Source organism: Amblyomma mixtum, chromosome 4 (genome assembly GCF_055824585.1).
Source record: "Amblyomma mixtum isolate Tamu chromosome 4, ASM5582458v1, whole genome shotgun sequence".
Classification (NCBI taxonomy): Eukaryota; Metazoa; Arthropoda; class Arachnida; order Ixodida; family Ixodidae; genus Amblyomma; species Amblyomma mixtum.
This window is the reverse complement of record NC_143015.1, coordinates 116706773-116725613: the sequence shown is the minus strand read 5'-3', so window position 1 is coordinate 116725613 and position 18841 is coordinate 116706773. Positions and strand designations below refer to the sequence as shown.

At 45.6% G+C, this 18841-nt stretch overlaps 1 protein-coding gene across 1 annotated transcript in view; it reads right to left on the bottom strand.

Annotated features, from left to right (window-relative positions):
- LOC149348028 (fatty acid synthase-like) overlaps positions 1-18841 on the bottom strand; it is a 74366-nt gene that overhangs the window by 53881 nt on the left and 1644 nt on the right. Inside the window, exons 2-4 of the mRNA XM_089587873.1 lie at positions 5170-5308; positions 3445-3771; positions 758-958 (exon numbers count right to left, since the gene is read on the bottom strand). Coding sequence (XP_089443999.1) covers positions 758-958; positions 3445-3771; positions 5170-5302 — 661 coding nt within the window. The 5' untranslated portion in view covers positions 5303-5308. The remainder of the gene's footprint in view (positions 1-757; positions 959-3444; positions 3772-5169; positions 5309-18841) is intronic.

Here is an 18841-nt window from a genome sequence, read left to right as displayed (position 1 = left end):
CTTCGGCGGCTGGTACAATCGTCTTGAAAATCGACCATAAACGTTTAACGAGAATGAGCGAGAAAAAGAACTAAACCTCATTTTTAACCCCACACAAAAGCCCCGCACAATGGTGAACCTCGACATAACACAAGTTTGGCATTGGTGTGCAAACAAACTAATTTCTCAAAACAGGCTGGAAGAAGCAAGGCGACATGTAAAGACTTGGGAATAACACCAATACAAGGCGATGCGTTCATATATGTTTTGCACAGCAGATGTAGGCGGAGAATTGAGATGGGAGTTGTAAAGTAATGCTATGCCTCCAAGCACACCTCTGAGCGACTGATTACAATATCGGCAAAACGAAAATATGTCGCCTAGCTAACACAAAGTTAGGATGTTACTGGGGCTTATTAAGCAGTAAGTCATGACACATGAACCAGAGTGAAAAATAGTGCCTAACTGTTTTGGCGAACGGCAGTTTACAAATATTTACACTTGTATATTCAAAGAAAACCTGAAACGCCTCATTGTCGGTGAAAATAACTTCTTGAGGCCGGCAGAGTATCGAAGTGTTTTTTTATTTATTGTTTTATTTATTGCGTATCATCTCTATCAAATGCGGCCATGGATCTAAGCAGAATCTCTGAGCTCTGCAAAAGAAACATCGTAGCTTCTGACCCTCCGCGGAGCGTATAGGACATTCCGCGTATCCCCTGCCCGCGTCAGAGATTATAATCCAAAGCTAGCAGCCAAAAACGAGTAAAACACTGACCATTTGAGTCGAACGCTTTGCATTTTCCTTCGTCAGAAAGCAAGCCCAAGCGCAGGAAGTTGGTCGACACCGTGGGGTCCATGGTGACATTGCTTCCTCCCACAATGGCCGCCTCGCAATGGCCCGAACGCAGAGCCAGAACGGCTTCATTCAGGGCGGCCATAGTCGACGAACAGGCCGTGTCAACTGTCAGGCTGGGCCCTGCCCAAGAAGTGTGGATCGTTATTGAAACGTCATAACAAGCGATACGGCTAAAGATCAGACCTATTGCTGATTTCAGGTTTTTTTTTTAGAACGCTTCAACATTCGGGAGGCATCGAGTACTGAATGACTCATACAAGGGGCATGGTTTGAATCCCAGGGGTAAATGCGGCGCTACAGAAGTCGAGACACCATTAGTTTAGCGATGTAACGAGGAACGACGAATATTTCAGGAGAAGGTCGTCAGGGATGGGCACCAAAGATGCGATGGCAAGGGGGCGGCCAAAGAGAAGATGGAGAGGACTGGGTGAGACAGATACTTAGGAGAAGTGTTTGGCGGAGGTAGCTATACTACACAAGGAAGCTGTAGAGGACATGTATTACGAACAGCGACCCCAATTAAGCAACTGCGATAGGCTAAAGGAGATGGTACAGTTTTGACACAGCGGAAATAGAAAACAAAATGAGAAACTTGCAGTCACGTTCGCGTTATTGCCGCACCAGACAACTGTAGGAAGAATACATGCTGGTTCACCGTGTTGTGTTTTGCATGCATACTCAGCGGGCGGGGGTGAAGGGGTGGGGGTGGGGGGGATGCGCATGTAGAGGGCTTCGCGCGTCAGGCACAGAGCTTTTTCTCTGCTTTTTTTATTTTTACAGGAGCTTCCATCAAACCGCATGCTTTCTACAGGCTCTCTTCTTTATCTACAACTATTCCCTCTTCTCTTCATGTTTATTTTATATCACCAAGGTAACTTGGTGACATAAATTACCTGGCATTTATGCAGTAGTAGTATCCGCATAAAAATACACGGGAATTTTGTATTGTTATTCAGGTCCGTCCATCCGTCCGTGGACTGAGTACGGATCGCATCCGCAGAGAATTGTACGTGGACACGAAAGTGCGGACCTCAGAAAATGAAACTATAGACGTGCAACCTATTGCTGCGTTAAGAATGACAGGTGATTACGGTGGTAGGTAATGTAAATTCGGAGCGCAGTTCTTCAAACACCACCTTCCACCACGGCAGGTGGCGTTTTATGCTGCTAGCCACCTTCCGGGATCTTCCCCTGGCAGCCACTTTCCGTTTGATCATTCCGCTCTCGCCGAGGCAGGTGGCGTGTCGCTGTGCTACTACCTGTCAACACGCCACCTGTCACGCCATCTGTCAGGTGGCGTGTTACGCCGACGACGACTATGACGCGGAACGCAGGAACTGGCGCCTGAGAGCTGCGCTCCAAAATCTCTCTAGACCTAAGCGAAGTAGGGAAAGAGATGGAGAGAACAACGAGGTGATACACATTAACAGTCAATAACTACACTTCCACACGCGTAACGCACGGGGAACAACTCCGGATCGACTTACGACGTGACAGGCATTGTCGACGAGCAGACCGTACCACTTATAAAGTGCGCTGGGAACTGAGGCAAAGTGGGACTGATGAAAAAGTTCGACAGAGGTATACCTGGTTGGAAAAGGAAATTTAATTTAAGTGAGAATAGAACGCCAACCAAGTTAAGATAACACGACATATCGGAACCTACTGTGTTCCTTCATCAGGTTTGAACGCGGGTGAGTTGCAGCTCGACTTTCCTTAATCACGACTTAAGTACATTTCAAATCGTCGCGTTGTAGTTAATTGGTTGGCATTCTTTTCTCGCCTAAATTAAATGGGGTTCTGTTTACATCTGCGTTCCTTCAAATTACGTGGAAAAACAAAGTTACAGCTATTGGTCGCAGCGATAAATTATAAATTACTGACCATAAGCGCTTTGTTATATCCGTGAGATAGCGACTTAGAAATTAAAATGGTTGCACCTTGTTAGCCGATGCCATTGGAACGATTCCCGCTAGTATAAATAAAAAAAATACCAAAATTTCGCTTTAAGAACACTACTAAAATTGAGGACCTGTCACATAAAAGTAGCTAGCTACAAATTAAATAGCCCTTCACAAGGGCGCTTCACTAAAGACAGTACCCTGAAACAGCACTGATATCAGAGATATTTAAACTCTAACCAAGTGCTAACTGTCTATTAGGGCAACAGAGTGGATATCAAGATGACCGAAATATAGCCTAGAGCGGTAAAGATGACACTGAGATTAAGCAATTGGTTCGAATAGGACAGTGCTTCCGAAGGACAGGGTTTTTCTTGCAGTAAGCATGCTTTGGATGATAGTTGTAATGTTAATGACTTATATACCAGTTCTTAGTACTTGCTAGATATATACCTGGCGCTCAATATAGCCTGGATAGGCCGGGAGAGAAGGAAGCATTGTCTAAACACTGTAAGAAGTTTACTTGGCACATACATGGTAGGCTACTCTAGGTGAGGATTATATTTTCTTGGATAGGGGGGCTGTGGGTCCCATAGAAAAAGGGTGATCTGAAATCACTTGGCAAACACCTTTGTCCCACAGTGCACGTAACGTGGCCGGTGATAATGACGCTGCTGCTCAGGATGATGCTGATGAATAGCGTACCGTGTAAGTCGAGTGCATACGAGATGCGGTTGGAGAACATGGCCCGGCAACAGCCGAGTGTGGCGTAGCCATCCGTCTTCGAATGGTCCACCTTGAAGGCGTCCCCCGAGTCTGAGTTGGAGGCACCGACGAAGACGCCAACCTTGCGGCCGCGAAACTGAGCCGGGTCGTAGCCGGCGTCAACGATGGCCTCGTACGAGGTCTCCAGGAGGAGCCTCAGCTGTGGGTCCATCACGTGCGCCTGCTTCGAGTGTGTGCTGAAGAACTGCGCGTCGAACCGGGACAGGTCGCGTATCTTGCCGTGGCGTTCGGGCAGTCCCAGGTGTCCTGTGAATACAAATGATATTGCCTTACCATGTTCTCAGCTTAGATGTTTAAATAGAAGAACCCGGTATGGGTGTCTCCTTTGTTTGCTAATGGTTGCACATGTAGGAGCCGTACTGCGAGAGCATCATATAGGCAAGATATTCAAACAATTCTACCCTAATTTCACATTAGCAAAAAAAAAAACAAAGTCCAGACTGATTATGATATGCACGTGCAATAATCTGACATGCGCAAAACTCCGAATAGTCAACGTTCAACATATAAACAATACTTTGCAATGTACCGTAACCATATGAAGTTGCTCTAGTTGTTCTACTTGTATAATATCTAGTTGCTCTAGTTGTTCTACTTGTATAATATCGTCATCAGTTTATGTAACATACCCGATTTCTTCAATTGTTGACAAACTTGTATGCACAGCTATTATAATGAATGTACCATTCACGACCCTTCCAGTTATAATCCCCGATGGGGTTCAGAGTATCAAAGAAAAACTGACAGTGAAGGAGTTCTTAAGTCACAACTCGGTGACCAACGCAACCATGTATCCTAAAATAGTATTGTCCACACGAAGCCCAAACTCAACTAAAGGTAGGTCTCCGAATATTGGCAGCGTTTGACAAAAATTTTGTACGCCTACGAAGAGAAGTCCACACTTGGAAGTTAGGCGTATATTTCGTATCGTTTAAAGTTCAGTTTTGAAAAAGAAATCTTCTCTGCTGTGCACATTACAACATTAGTGACGTAGGGAAAGATGGTCAACTTCTCATCCTCTTATTCGTAGCGACTCCTCTTTAATCTTATAAGCACCTGATCACCTCATGAGATCAGAAACACACAGTCCGCTGGTGACCAATGGTGTTCACGAATCCAGCAAGAGGACGAGATTGAAGAGAGAAGGCTGGACAGTGCGTGGAGAGCTAATAAGAAGCTACCGTAGAATAGTGAGGCTGAATTAAAGAACGGCATTACTCATGATGATGACGTAGTAGATGTAACTGACATGGTTTTCACGACGGCCAGTCATGCGGACCAAGTGTCAGAGCACTTCACCTTCCTCACAGCAGTGGCTAGGGCCTTGTCAAAAAATTCTTATCAAGAGACTGCGAATACTTTTACAGTCCTGGTTTGGCCAGCAAACTCTTTCCTTGCAGATTAAATCATCATCCAGAACTTCCATAATGCAGAATCCAGCCGGTGTTCGCGAATTCTCTAGCACTATCGGTAAGTACAATGATCACACTGGGCTTAAGGATATTTCAACGGTAGTGATAAGGACGTTTTTTCACGCTATTATACGCTCCTTTTCTTTGTGACTATTTGTATTTAACTGCCTTGTTTAAGCACAACATCAGGCATTATGTAAGCCTACAATTGGACCTGCGTGCCCAACCGTACCTGGAGGCCACCGTGTGTCGTCGTTGGTGACCATATCGATGCCATTGTAGAGCTTCTCTTTGAACTCGATGAGGTGGTCAGCTTGCGGGAAATAGGCCGAGAAGCCAGTGATCACAATGCCGTCGTCCGTCATGGCCTTCTACAAAGAAGAAAACATTCAGTGTGAACATCTTTTCTATACTTTATAAGAGGCCCTTCACGTTGCTTAATTCGCAGCCTTTCCCACCGTCTCGCGTTTTCCGTGGTTTTTAGGGAAGAGCTGACTGAAGCCTTCATTTTAAGTTTCCGCATGAGTTTTATTGCCACAGACGCAATAAATAGACATTCATGGGGAAAGGGGACAAGTTATGAACTCATCTATGTGAATATTTTGTTGTAGTTGATTTCATCCAAAACTGAGCACGTTAAGGGTTTGCCGGGCGAAAACTTGTGCCTTCAAAGCGAACAGAAGTATTTTACTTCGTAATGAGATTTCTGCCACATGGATTTGAACTAATGATTGATTTTTTGGCGAATCTATTGAGGACACTCGGAATAAACTATACTGGCACCTTCATAATGTTAATTTTTGTGGTACCACTGACAAAAGATAATACACATGAAAACGAATGCCAAATGAACTGTCCAACGGAGAGTGGCACGCACAGACAGCTAACTTGAAAAGGGCAGCTCGATCAAGACTCCCCAGAAACGAGCTAGTGTCTAAAACATGATCTAGATATACTTCACGAGGTATACGTGATTGAAACGTACGCTCTCTCTGATGGGTTCGAAAGATAAATGGGCAAAAAAATAGAACCTGCAATATATCAGTACTTGAACACAATGTCGACGTTATTTGAGCGCTCAGCTACATTTTTTCGTTTGGAGAATTGCACTGGCGAAGCAATTTTTCTAACATGAAAGGACGACTTTGAAAGCAATTAAAATGAAAGCAATGAAAACACTTTTTCTGCTCTCTTGTCATTCACTCTATTGCAATAATAGACCACAAGTTTTCAGGGTTGCGCTTGACATGCTCTGCCCATGCCGATTTCCTCTTTTTAATTTCGCTTGGAGTATCCTCAACTCGTTTTGCTCGACCGCCCACGCTGGCTGTGTAGCTGTGAGGTTCGAGTGCTGAGCCTAAGGTCACGGGGTCGAATCCAAATCTTCGGTGGATGAAAGAAGTAAAAATCCCTGTGCGCTGTATGAATTGTTAGTGCGCTTTGTCCAAACGAATTCGAGGACATCCTACTACGGCGGCGTTTCTCGTAGCGCACGTTTATCTTAGGGACTTCACATTTCATTTCATTTCATTTCATTTATTGTTCCCTTAAAAGCCCGAAGGCATTACATAAGGGGGGGGGGGGGCATATTGGTTTACAACGGCGATGATGGGAACATGCATAACAATAAAACATCCACCCCATACCGCCCCAACATCCACCCCAACATCCACCCCATACCGCCTGCATTGAAGATGCATCATCTTTCAAGCCACCTATCACCAAGCATATCATCGAACAAGCGTCTGCATCATGATTTTTTACTTTTGCCTGTACTTTTTACTATGTATTTTTTTCTTTTTTCGCCCACCCCCTCTATAACGCCCTGCGGGCCCTGAGGGTATTGTAATAAATAAATAAATACCAACTCATTTCGCTCTCTAATCCTTCTACAGCAAGGTTGCGTAGAACCTTGCGTGTGAAGTGGTCAAACGTGATGATAATGCATTTTGCTTTTACTGCGTTAGCACTAGAACTTCAACTAAGCCGCTTAGCCGATGTCTGTGCGGTCCCTCTCTATGTGCAGGTTGTGATGACGTCATAGGGTCACGTGATCTAGCTGACCACCTGCCACCTATGTTGTTTCTCTGGGGATTTTAGTGCGTTACCTCTAGAACATTCAATCGCCGATTTCGCCGATGTTTGTCAGGGCCCTCTGGGACATTGAAGAACTCGGTAGCAGGTGGGCCACCTAAATCGCGTGAGCTTGTGACGTCATCACAACCTGCCGGCCGGATTGTGAGCTAGCGGCAGCACCTGCCACAGGAGAGTGGCAGTGGCGCAATGCTTAACCGCTGCACCCCAGCGTCAGGAGTGTTATGAGGACTCCCATGGATCTGTGAATGTAAGGTAGAGAATGATCAATGATAGAATGAAAAACGAAATACTAACGCACCTAATTCACATCCGGCCTAACCACGCTAAATCGTCTGTCACCGCCTAATGCACGCAGTAGCACAGAGTACGCAGTAACAGTTATACCCAGTAATTAAGCTTGACCACATACGAGGCAATGAATGCATGCGTATGATATTCTCAGGTAGTTTTTACCTTTTTACAATGCAAGTAGTGCTGACACCACATATTTTTCCCTCGACGAGTGCACATCCTAAACCTAACTTTACGCCAACTAGAACTGGATACCTGATGGTCGAATATATCCTCACTGGTGAGTTTACATCATCGTCATCATCAGCCTGACTACGCCCACTAAAGTGCAAAGGCATCTCCCATGTCTCTCCAATTAACCCTGTCCTTTGCCAGTTGCGGCCACCGTATCCCCGCAGACTTTTTAATGTCATCCGCCCGCCTAACTTTCTGCCACCCCCTGCTACGCTTGCCTGTGCTTGCCCAATGTGATACGAAGGGCACTGTTAAAAAAAAAAAGAGAAAGCGACATGCTTCCTCGGTCTTGTCGTTTTGGTCGCTCATAATTCCCCATCAAACTGGCTAAATACGAGGGGGTACCCAAAAGAAACCGGACTTATTTTTGTTTGAACTTATTTGGTCACATTTTAAGCACAGACCTTCAATTCCCTTCAAAGTATTCCCCACTTGCAATGATACGCTTATCGAATCTTTCATTCCATTTTTCAAAACATTGTTTAAATTCATCTTTTGTGATGCTTGACAGTGCCTCCGTCGTTTTTTTCTTCACCTCTGCAACATCAGCGAAACGCTTTCCATTCACCTATTTTTTTCATTCTAGGAAACAAAGAAAGTAACACGGGGCAAGGTCGGGAGAGTATGAGGGTTGAGGAATAGGGGTCATGCCATTTTTGGTCCAAAATTGTCGTAGAGACAGCGCTGTGTGAGCAGGGGCACTGCCATGATGGAAAAAACAGTCACCCGACCGCCACAAATCTGGCCGCTTCCACCGCACACTGTTGCCCAATCTTTTCAAAACATCCAAGTAGAAAGCCTGGCTAACTGTATGACCCTGCGGAACAGATTCTCAATGGACGACTCCTCTCACGTCGTCGAAAAAACAAATCAGCATTGTTTTGAGGTTTGGTTTCACCTGACGAGCTTTCTTGAGGCGAGGTGAATTTGAAGTTTTGCATTGGCATGATTGTTGCTTTGATTCAGGATTCGATTCAGGAACACTTGAGTTGTCCCCATAGCATCGTCCTTGTACGACTTTCTTAATATTTCAAGAGTTTCCATTCAACTTTTTCCGAGCAAAAATCAGAATTTCCCCGGCGCACGCTGTTCACGAAAATCAGCCATTGCAAAAACGACATTCACACAAAACAGTCGTCACTCTAAAACTCTGCCTAAACTAGTCTGACCTCCTTCAACGACGGCACTCGGCTTACTGACTCTGGAATGTTCGTTCTATGCGCTCCTAGTGGCAAAACGCGGTACCACAGAAGCATTTCCGACCAAAAAATTTATTCCGGTTTCTTTTGGGTACCCCCTCGTAGCTTGTAAAATTTCCAGAAATGGGTCTTGATTTCGCATCTGACGGCCTTTTCTTTCCACTGGCTGCCCGAGGCAATAACATAAAAAATAAAATCAAAATCCTCGCTTCAAGCGGATGTGCCGGAAATCTGTGCCGTGTTCTACAAGCGTGGTTGAATTTGATTGGTTATGTAGGTCACAAGCGCTGCTACGATGACCTTCTGTCCCGCCCTTGAAAATCGGGCCACTTTTCACATTTTGCGTGTCGTATGATTCCGGAGCTCAAAAACACACCCGCGAGCGCACAACAGCTTGTTCTGGCTGCGGTATATTTCTGCTAGAACTCTAATTAGAGCCATGTCAAAGTCGCATTCTGGGCCAGCCGCGTATGTGACGAATGACAGGCATCTTCTCGTCGTGTCAAACCATGGTTGAAGTGGTCCCACGCTGCGGTGTTTTGACCCATGTTAACAGCGCCGTCTATTGTCTTTGCCCTCTTGCCCTTTGCGCTGTGCTGTACGTCTTTGTAAGGTCATATTAAAGGTCATATGTTTATAACGCGTCGCCCACAGAAGTGAACTTGTCCGATATACCGAATTCGTGGTAAGGCTCACCATACTTGCGCACATTGACAAAACCACATGGATCACATACCCTCAGACGGGGGCATTCTCCATTCCATGTGTAATGAGTCAGGACCTCGTGGCTGCCTTTGATGAGGAGGAGAACATGGGAATTTTTGGTTGCGGCTCATCAGCTCATGGATTGAAACGTTTACTCCGTTGAATGTTTCCCCGCACCACAATACACGTTTCCTTAGACCTCACAGGCCAAATCACTCCTACCTGGAGGGAAGAGCTTGCACAGTCTCTGTCAGTAATAGCGTTTGTCCAGACGAAGGCAAGTTTTTAAGGCGGAAGCCTTTAATGCCTCATCGTTGTAAGCAGGAGTTGTCGACAGAAAATGTCACGCTTTTCAATTGGTCGAAATGCTCGTGACGTCACAGTGCGCGAATTTCAAATGGGGCCAATTGTACTTTGGCTAGTAACCATGCAACCAATCAAAGGGATCGTATAGTGATGCTGCAACTAAGTTGGACTGAGTTTAGTTAATTGCTTAATTAATCAATTAGCCTAATTAAGATAGAGGAGAATGAAGAGGTCAGAAGACAGAGGAAAAGAAAAGAAAGACGCGCGTAGCAGCGACAACAGCGTCCGCGGAAGGAGACGCTGCTGAAAAAACAGATAAGTACGAAGCCGCGTTCGCTCCACCACCACGCACTTCCCCACTCAGTTCGACGTTGCTCGTTTCATATACGTTGTGTCGAACATCCTAGACAGTTCCAACAATTGACATGTGAATGACAGAACACGATGGATAGAAATATAATAATAAAAATATGAAATAGCCTAATTAACCTTTCTAGTTAGACCGCATAAATCAATAAAACCGGGAACGAAATTGGTCGAGTTGGGGAATCGAACCAGGGTCTCCGGAGTGCGATACGAGCACGCTAGCCACTCCGTAATGCCAGCTGAATGGTTTGGAATGAACAAAGGCGCGTCTACGTAATACGGCGTCTTCGTTCACTCCCATCTTCCCCCTTTCCCTTACGGCGAGGTGCAGGTGTCCACCCAGATATGCGAGAGAGATACATTTCCTTTCCTCAAAAAATAAATTTACCGTCCAGCAAGGCGTACAGCCGAATTGGCGATGGCGTTCTGTGGACTCCCTGGCAGCGTTGCAAGACGCTGTCGCGTTCCACTCTTACAGGCGAAGTTTAACATGTTAACCACACATCAGTAACACACGCAGACAGCCAATGGACGCGTCATTCGCTGGCAGCACTTCAATCATCATTCACAACCCCATTCGTGACAGAATGCTGTACTAAGGCTTTCGCCTTGCACCACTTTAGTCGCCAAAGTGACTCCTAATTTTTTTTTATTGAAACTTTGGTGAACGGACTGCGTATCTCCTCTCGCCTCTTGTTCAAGTTGGTGCTTTCAAGAATTCCATTTTACCTGCCGTCTGTATTTATGAGCGAGAGGCAGTATCCTTTGTTGAAGACGACAGGTACAGCTTTCAGATCGAAGCTACAACCAGACGTTTGTCTAAAAAGCCGGACCCATGTACAATGGTCATTGCTGTCTGACGCGACTTACTCTTTTCGCTCCCTGCGCCAACAGACTGGTTTTGGCGCCAACAGTGACAGTGCAGTACTTGAGTCAGTGGAGTGAATCGGACTGGCACCAGATTGCCACGTAATCTTTGTAGATTACAGCGCTGCATAACACGCAACCAAAAGTAGTATTTCACGAGGAAAGGTGCCGCCTCCTTCGCAAGAGGTGCTTTAGATTGGGCTAGTTGAACATGATAATATTCAAGACCTACGCTGCTTGCACTGCCAAGTGAAGAGTTAGAGACGACCACAGGAACGGTTAGGAGCAGCATTTCATGCGATTAGCGGTTGGTGTTGTCGTCTTTAACTTCTTATTTGTGAAAGCAAGCAGCGCAAGTCCTGCGTACGCTTCTTTCTCGTTGTGTACGTAATAGAGTGTGCAATAGAGCAGCCAATAAACTATTGCCGTTCCGCCGCTCTTAAACGAAGGTTTAGCTTCCCGCGACCCCCGATGGCTCTTCTATGAGGTGGTGATAATTGGCAGAAGCGCCTTTATGCATCCACGTGCGTATTGCGCACAGTACGGACACTCACATACTCGGTGTCGAGTGTGATTCAGGTGGAGCGGCAAAGTAGGTTGTGGACTCCATACTCGCCAAATTGCGCACCAGTACTGCGGTGGCCAATAGCTTTGATCTGCCGCACCTGAAGTGGCGACACCTTGCCCACTGGTTCTTCGTGGCCCGCTGTGGTATATGGGCTGTATTTTACAGCACCCTCTTCGTGTTTCCCATACACTGCAGTCACTGCTCAGTTATTTTTTATGAAGGTGATAGGGGGGTGGCGGGGGAGTGATTCGCCTTTTCCTATGTGTAGTTTTGCTAAGTTGAGCAGAAAAAGTGGACCATGGTTGGGGTTGGAGTCGTCTCCGAACCTTAAAGCGCTGTTTCTTGTTTCTTACCGGAGCTCTCATTTGTATTTTCTTCCAAAGACTTGCCTTCGACATCCGGCTGTGGTAACGCTGTGCAAGGGCAGTAGTAACGATTTTGGAACGCTGGCAACTCTATCGAAATGCCGCAGGTTTGATGCGGTGACGAGTAGATTGCTCCTGGTCTTCTTGTCTCTAGCGCCACTTCTGCCCGGCGCACTGCTATCGCTCCTGCCAGCGATGACGATTCTTTTCACCGCGCTGTCGCTTCATCTCCTGTTCCTCGGAAGTAGAGCGTATACTTTGCAGACGTGGCTTAGACATTCCTACTTTCACTGCCTACGAGCAGCACCTGATGAACTGCCGTCAAAGAGCACGCACATGGTTGGTGTTAGGTCAGCAATGCTATCTGCCTATTTTCTGCGCTCGTCCAATGTGGGGGACGCAACGTTTCGTACATACGGACCGCATATAAAAGCAGACAAAAGTGCAGAAACAATACCAACTGGACACAGCGATGACATGTGGACATTCCTTAGGCTGGCCTTGACAGGGACTTGATCGATCGCCAGGTCACCTGTTCAGCAGCGCTTCGTATGTTTTTGAGACCCATCGTTGCTCCGTACACACCATTTTGCTCCTTTCTTAGATTTTCTCTAAAATGATGCTACTAGTACCACGCATGGCCAACGTTTAGTGTCGCCGCCGGTTGATAACCTGTGACAGCTGTCATTCACAGGTATGGCGGCAAAAAATTCACCGAATTGTTAGGTTCACGTCCGGTAGTCGCGTGTCAAAGTGCGTAGCTGAATTTCAGCTCCAGCCGGCAGGGAACGTGGATAAGAGACGAAATAATACAGAAAGAAGGCTTGAAAGCTGTTTCCCTGCCCTAGAACTTTTCTAATACTTTTCTGATTTGCCGTTTCCACTTTCTATATATTTCTACAGTATTCATCTTTCCCATTGAATTAATCCAGTTCTTACTGTCTGCGCTTTTTACCTGTCATTTAAAGTTGTTTAATTCTCTAAGTGCCATCACTCTCTTACAATAAATGCTTCATTCATTCATTCATTCATTCATTCATTCATTCATTCATTCATTCATTCATTCATTCATTCATTCATTCATTCATTCATTCATTCATTCATTCATTCATTCATTCATTCATTCATTCATTCATTCATTCATTCATTTCTCCGTCCTTGTTTCCTACTCCTTTTTCGCCAGTGTGAGTCAACGCTCTTTCTTTATAAGTATTTAAATACCTTAGATGCTCAGCTTTTACCGTCCAATTTCCTCACCCGTTCTACATACATATTTTACTCTAACCTTCCCGTGATTCTAACGACGCCCAGCTCATTTGTCCCCTGTACTGCTTCATGGGAACCCTTTTTGAAGATCTAGTAAAAAGGTTAATAACAAAAAACTCTAAACCTGCCGTGGGGAGATTTGTGGATATTTTGATTGTTTTAGTGCAATATTACGATATTTTAGAAAAAGAAAATTGCGATCATAAACAGCTCCCCGTTGAAAAATGAGCTTGTAAAGAATTTCTCGATACGGTCTCTCGAAGCACAAGCTTCACATTCAGGCCCTAGAGCTTGTTGGAGCCATTGATGACTCTAAGGCTTGGTTGCTCTTCGCGTCGCGAGGAAGAGTTATTTGGACGAGACAGACGTATGCACACTGCAGGAATAGTGCTTTTCTTATGAATAAAAACAGCTACAAAATGGAACGAACATAACGGGAAACCTAGGAAAAACACAGGATGGATTGCGAGTAAGGATGTCTCCTAGCAGTCAGGTACATGAGTCTAAATTAATATGGCCGTTGCTGATTGAAGTCGAGTATAGAGAATAAAATCGTTTTTTGATTGATGTTTCTCACACATCTTCAGTCGACGTTGCAAATTACGTTATTATATGAAAGCCAAATATATTCCATATAACTTCAGGTGATGGGTATTATTGAAATGAAAGGTTGCGACGTACAATGAAAAGAAACCTGCTGTACGAGCCAAAATACAAACGACGGCGACACTGGTGGAAATACGAAAAATACCAGCGGCGCCTACAACCACTTTGATTTTTTTTTAGATCCGTTTTTAGATCCAGTTTTATTTCGGATTTTCCTTGATCGCCCACCTTGTACATCAAATTTCGTTTGGTACCTTGCGGTGATTGTCACAGAGCACGCGGTGATCTCGAAATAAAACTGCAATGTGGAGTAGGTGCTCCATGTTCTTGCTTGTGTTTTCTTCGTGCGCTGTATTTCTCGATTTCGATGCCTGCCAGATCCGTCAGTTTTGGCAAATGAGGCCCTCTCCTACTCTTACGCTCTCTCATTAGCCAGCCTTTGTGCTTGCTCCAGAAATAAAGTGATGCTGAAAGCGCGCATACATGCCGCGATATGAGCGCAAAAATGAATCTGCTTTTTGTTCACCAGATGAAGAGTCATGCACTCATGACTTCCACATCTGCGCTGACGTAAGCCACCACTCCACGTAAGTGGCGCCTCATCGCGGCGAGTAAAGGAAGTGAGGCGGCCATATCGGTCCGATTGCGAAGCGAGCGCTGTGACCGGCATTGAAATAGAGGAGGTTTTTGAGCGCATTTTCGCCTTGCTTCTTATTTCCACATTCCGAATCCCCACACATTCCTAGGCCCCATTGAATGACGTGACTGATGATGAAACTTTCTCCAGATACTTTCTACCGTAGCGTTGGCCTCGTGGTTTGATCATCCGCCTCGCATGCGTGAAATGCGGAGTTCGATCCCCAGTGCCGCCAGGTACCCACCGGTGATACAATGGGTACAAGCTTCCCCTAGCCTGGTGCTTGGCTTCACTGGGTTAGATGCTTGAAAAAATGGGTTTGTTGCCCCATCATGCGGAGACAAAAACCATCTCATGACAGGACACTGTCTGGCCAAAGTCTCGCTCAGGCCATTCAAACTAATCATCATCTTCGAGACACTTTCTGGAGCTGTTGCTTCAACTTCGTAGGCTCAAGTGAGAACGGAGTGTTTGCGAGGTTTTTGCTCAAAGTTTTTGCTCAATTTACTGCTAAACCGTTTTCGAACTTTCAACAGAAGCGTAAGGGAAATTATTTTTGAAAATTCGCCAAGGTGGTTAACCAGCGTAGGTATACCGCGGCAGAGCCTGAGTGGAGGTAATTTTCGGTTGCTGAGCAGCACCTGTTCATGGCATCGAATCCCAACCGGAAGACCGCGAACCATTCAAGAAAGGCAAACCAATCTCGGTAACAAAAAGCGTCAGAACTTGAAGGCGAAGGATTCCAATAGAAACAAAATTGTGACTTGCGTTGTCAGAGGGGGAAATCAGAGGTTCAGCCTTCCGTCCAGCACAGCCGCTTCGGAAGTGGAGGTCCAAGCACGCCAAGTCCGCTTCAGAGCGCAGCCGCTGTGTACTGCACCCTATTGTCAGGACGAGTCTCTTGTCCTGCTAAAACAGCGACCCGAGTCGACGTGCCCTTCCCTACCAGCCTTTGTTCACCTTGACAAATTGAAAATTAGTGCAGCAAAAACTACGCTTGCCGGGTCTGTGTGAAGCATATGTCTCTTCCAGTGAACATGCTCAATGGAGTCAGCGGCGCACATACATCGCCGCTGTTCTGGCTGTCACGACTGTCAAATTTTGGACGTGTGCACAGCAGAGCGCAAGTCAAACTCTGACGGGCTAAATCAATGTCTGAACGATACAGAAAAAAATAACAGAAACGAAAAACGAAATCAAAAACTGCACAAGTGATCATACGATGTGATGCTATAAATCTGCGTTCTCAGCACTGTTTGTACAGTCTGTCAAAAATATACAGCCCAAGGCTTTGCTTACAAGCCGTGTAGCGGGAGCTCCTTGGAACATGTGACAGTCCTAAGCCTGGGAGGGTTAAGGACCTCAATTTCTTCTGCCTTCGTGACATTAGGGTCCCTGAGTATGCAAGAGGAACCGCACTGCAGGACTCAGAAACAGATCCCTTGTGCTGTATACTTCTGACAAAGACTGTACAATTCGCTTTGGTAATAATCCTCTTCCCGTTGCGTCTTTGAATTGTATTTCGCTGTCACTGTTTCGTTCCAGTGCAGCGTAGGCTCCTTGGTGGCGGGTAGGGCCTTCTGAAGGTTGTAGGTGGGTTGGTTGGTGGTGAGTGACGGCTTCGGGATGGTGGGTTGTTTGATAAGGGGTGAGGATTCTGAGGTGTTGAGACTGACGGAGGGCAAACATGGGTGGGTACTGGATTGGTAGTGGGTGGTGGCCCCCTGGCGTGCTGCAGCGGCACTACAAAACGGCTGAGGGACAGATTTTGTGAAAGTGAGGGCAGTAATGCTATAATGCTAACGCGTTAAAAAAAAGAAACTCTGCAGGCGATCCATCGAGGACCATTCTCCTCGACAGATAGCCGGCAGATAGCAGATAGCCAACAGATAGCCCGTTCTTGCCTCCCCACCCTTCTGTCCTCCGGTATTCGTTCAGATGACTGCGCCCCGTCGCAGGCTCATCCGAATGAGTGCTGCGACCATAGATGTCACATACGTACATGACAGAAATCATATGAGCTACACGCTCGAAATTGCCTGCCGGGGACACCGTAAAATGGCTTTTGTATGGCGTTATCGCATAATGAACTGTCATTCCTAGAGGCACCAAAAGCCCAAGCTTCGCGACACTTGTTTTTCTGCTCTCGGCTCTTCTCATACGTTGTTGATTGTGTGAAGTGCATGCGTTTGTCGTGGAATGAAAAAAAAGCTAGAGCGGAAATTTTTGGTTTATGCTCCCTTGTTTGTCGTTTGGGTATATTCTAAAGAGTCACAGAGAGAGAAAACCGTTTATTAAACACCCTGTTCACTCTTGTCTGATGAGACGGTTTATGTTGAGATTATGGGGAAAAGAAAGGAAGGGCACAGCAATAATGTTGAAGCGAAAGGAAGGAAAATTTGAGTTGTATCCAAAATTCCAGCTGCGTCTTATGGGTGAACCAGTAAAAGGTCTTAACGAGGAGTATTGGACACCAGTGCATATATTTATCTGGAAATTCCCAGCCCCGCGCACCTGACAGGAATCGAGCCTTGCCTGGCCCTGCAGCATGACATCCCAACACTGATAAGTTTTGAGTCAAGGATCCGTTCACAGTGACAGGCGTTTCACCCCAAGGCCCCGTAGTGTTGCCAGAAAGACAATAGCAAGCGAACGTGGAGGACACTGCGCTGAGGTGGCCATGCTCGTTTGGAGTCTCGAAAACACCTAACATAGCGGCGAAGAGGAAGAGAGAATTTCACGACTATTCAGCGAATGGAATTTTGAAGCCATAGAGGGAGAGTTAAGTTTAAAAAGGGACCTGTCGATATGGCGACGCCAAGCTGTGAAACACTGTTTGATTTATTTATTTATGTATTTATTTATTTTTACGCTCAGGGCCTTACAAGCATTGTATAGTGGAGTGGGCCGAAAAATTTAGAGCAAGAAATGGAAAATACGGGTACATAAAAGATTATCGTGTGTATACAATGAGAGAGAGAGAGACTCTTTAATGAAATACAGAGAATTTAGCAGGCGTTTAAAAATTGCTGGCATGCTACTCTGCGTAGGGAGGGGAATTTGGGAGATAAAGGCAGAAGGAGAGCAGTGTGGAAAAGGTAAAAAAAAAAACGAAGATAAAATGCGGCCATTAAATGGGTACTAAGGACGCAACGGCGAGTATTGATGTAACCTATGGAATGATGGAGTGCATAGTCCGACAAATAGGCTGACGAAGTTCACTGCATGAAGAATGCATGAAGGTAACGTGCAAGTGAATTTAAAGCTTATCGAGATGTCCAATGTCTTTTAAATATGTAAGTAGAAAGTTCATTGCAAGTCTCTGTTGCCTAAGGCATGCAGGCTAAGGGACCTAAAACTTTGTCCATTGTTAGGGGCACTGGGCAGAGCTTCTGCATGCAATGTTCATAGTACGCACGCTCGTTAGCATACATTAGCGCAGAACAAAACTGTCAAGAGTTTTTTACAACGCTGACCAAAGCTTTGCGGCAGTTATTTATGTCAGCAATACATACTATTTCATTAGAAGGATTGTTCCGTGCTTTAGAAGTACGGGGAACAAATGAGCGTAAGAAAGAAATTGTTTTCCATGAGGAGACGGCGACTTTGTAGGGATGATCAATGCGACGCGAAAAGTGATAGGGTCTATGAATTCTTGTTCGGCTATCCCACCGCAGTGTTTTTAGATATGGTGAAAACACGTTGCACTCTGAGGAACGGACCGGAACCTTTGTTTTTATTTCGTTTTTCCAGTCCCAACATAATGTTGTCATCGACAAGCAGTAGACTTAATACTTGAAAAGAAAGGTTTACTAAGAACTGCTCACAGAACATCACAGAGCTGGAGGGGAAGAAAGAGCCGCTAGGACCACAGAAGTTCTCAAAATTACCGAGAAAGAGTGGTGGCGCCACCGTCTATAGACTTCATCCACCGCAGGAATTCCGGGTGTTGGGCCGGAAACCAGGGATTCTTCCTCGAAATCAGCTACTGCACCACAATGCTCTCCTCTGCGCGGAGGTTAAAATCTTTTAATACCTTGTTTTCATGTCTTCAATAAATTTAAGACAAGTGAAAGTCTGCTTTGAGGCTGCTACGGAAACTCGTAAAGCATTTCTTCAAGGTTTCCCCCGAGAATGGTCGTATTGTGATAGCTGAATCCAAGGTTTATTTGCCTATAATAGCCGAGACAAATATGAATCCCCCTCCCCGGCATTTCTGCGCACCGACATGGTGGATGAACCAAAGCAGTGCTACTTTCCACTTTATATATTAGTGAGAAGTTCTATGCCTAATTCATAGCATGAAGAAGGCTACTTGGAGCTAACACATTAAGCCGCCTGTGGCGGTGTAAGAGTGGTTGGTAATGGGACAATATTTCTCTACAAGACAACTGGGC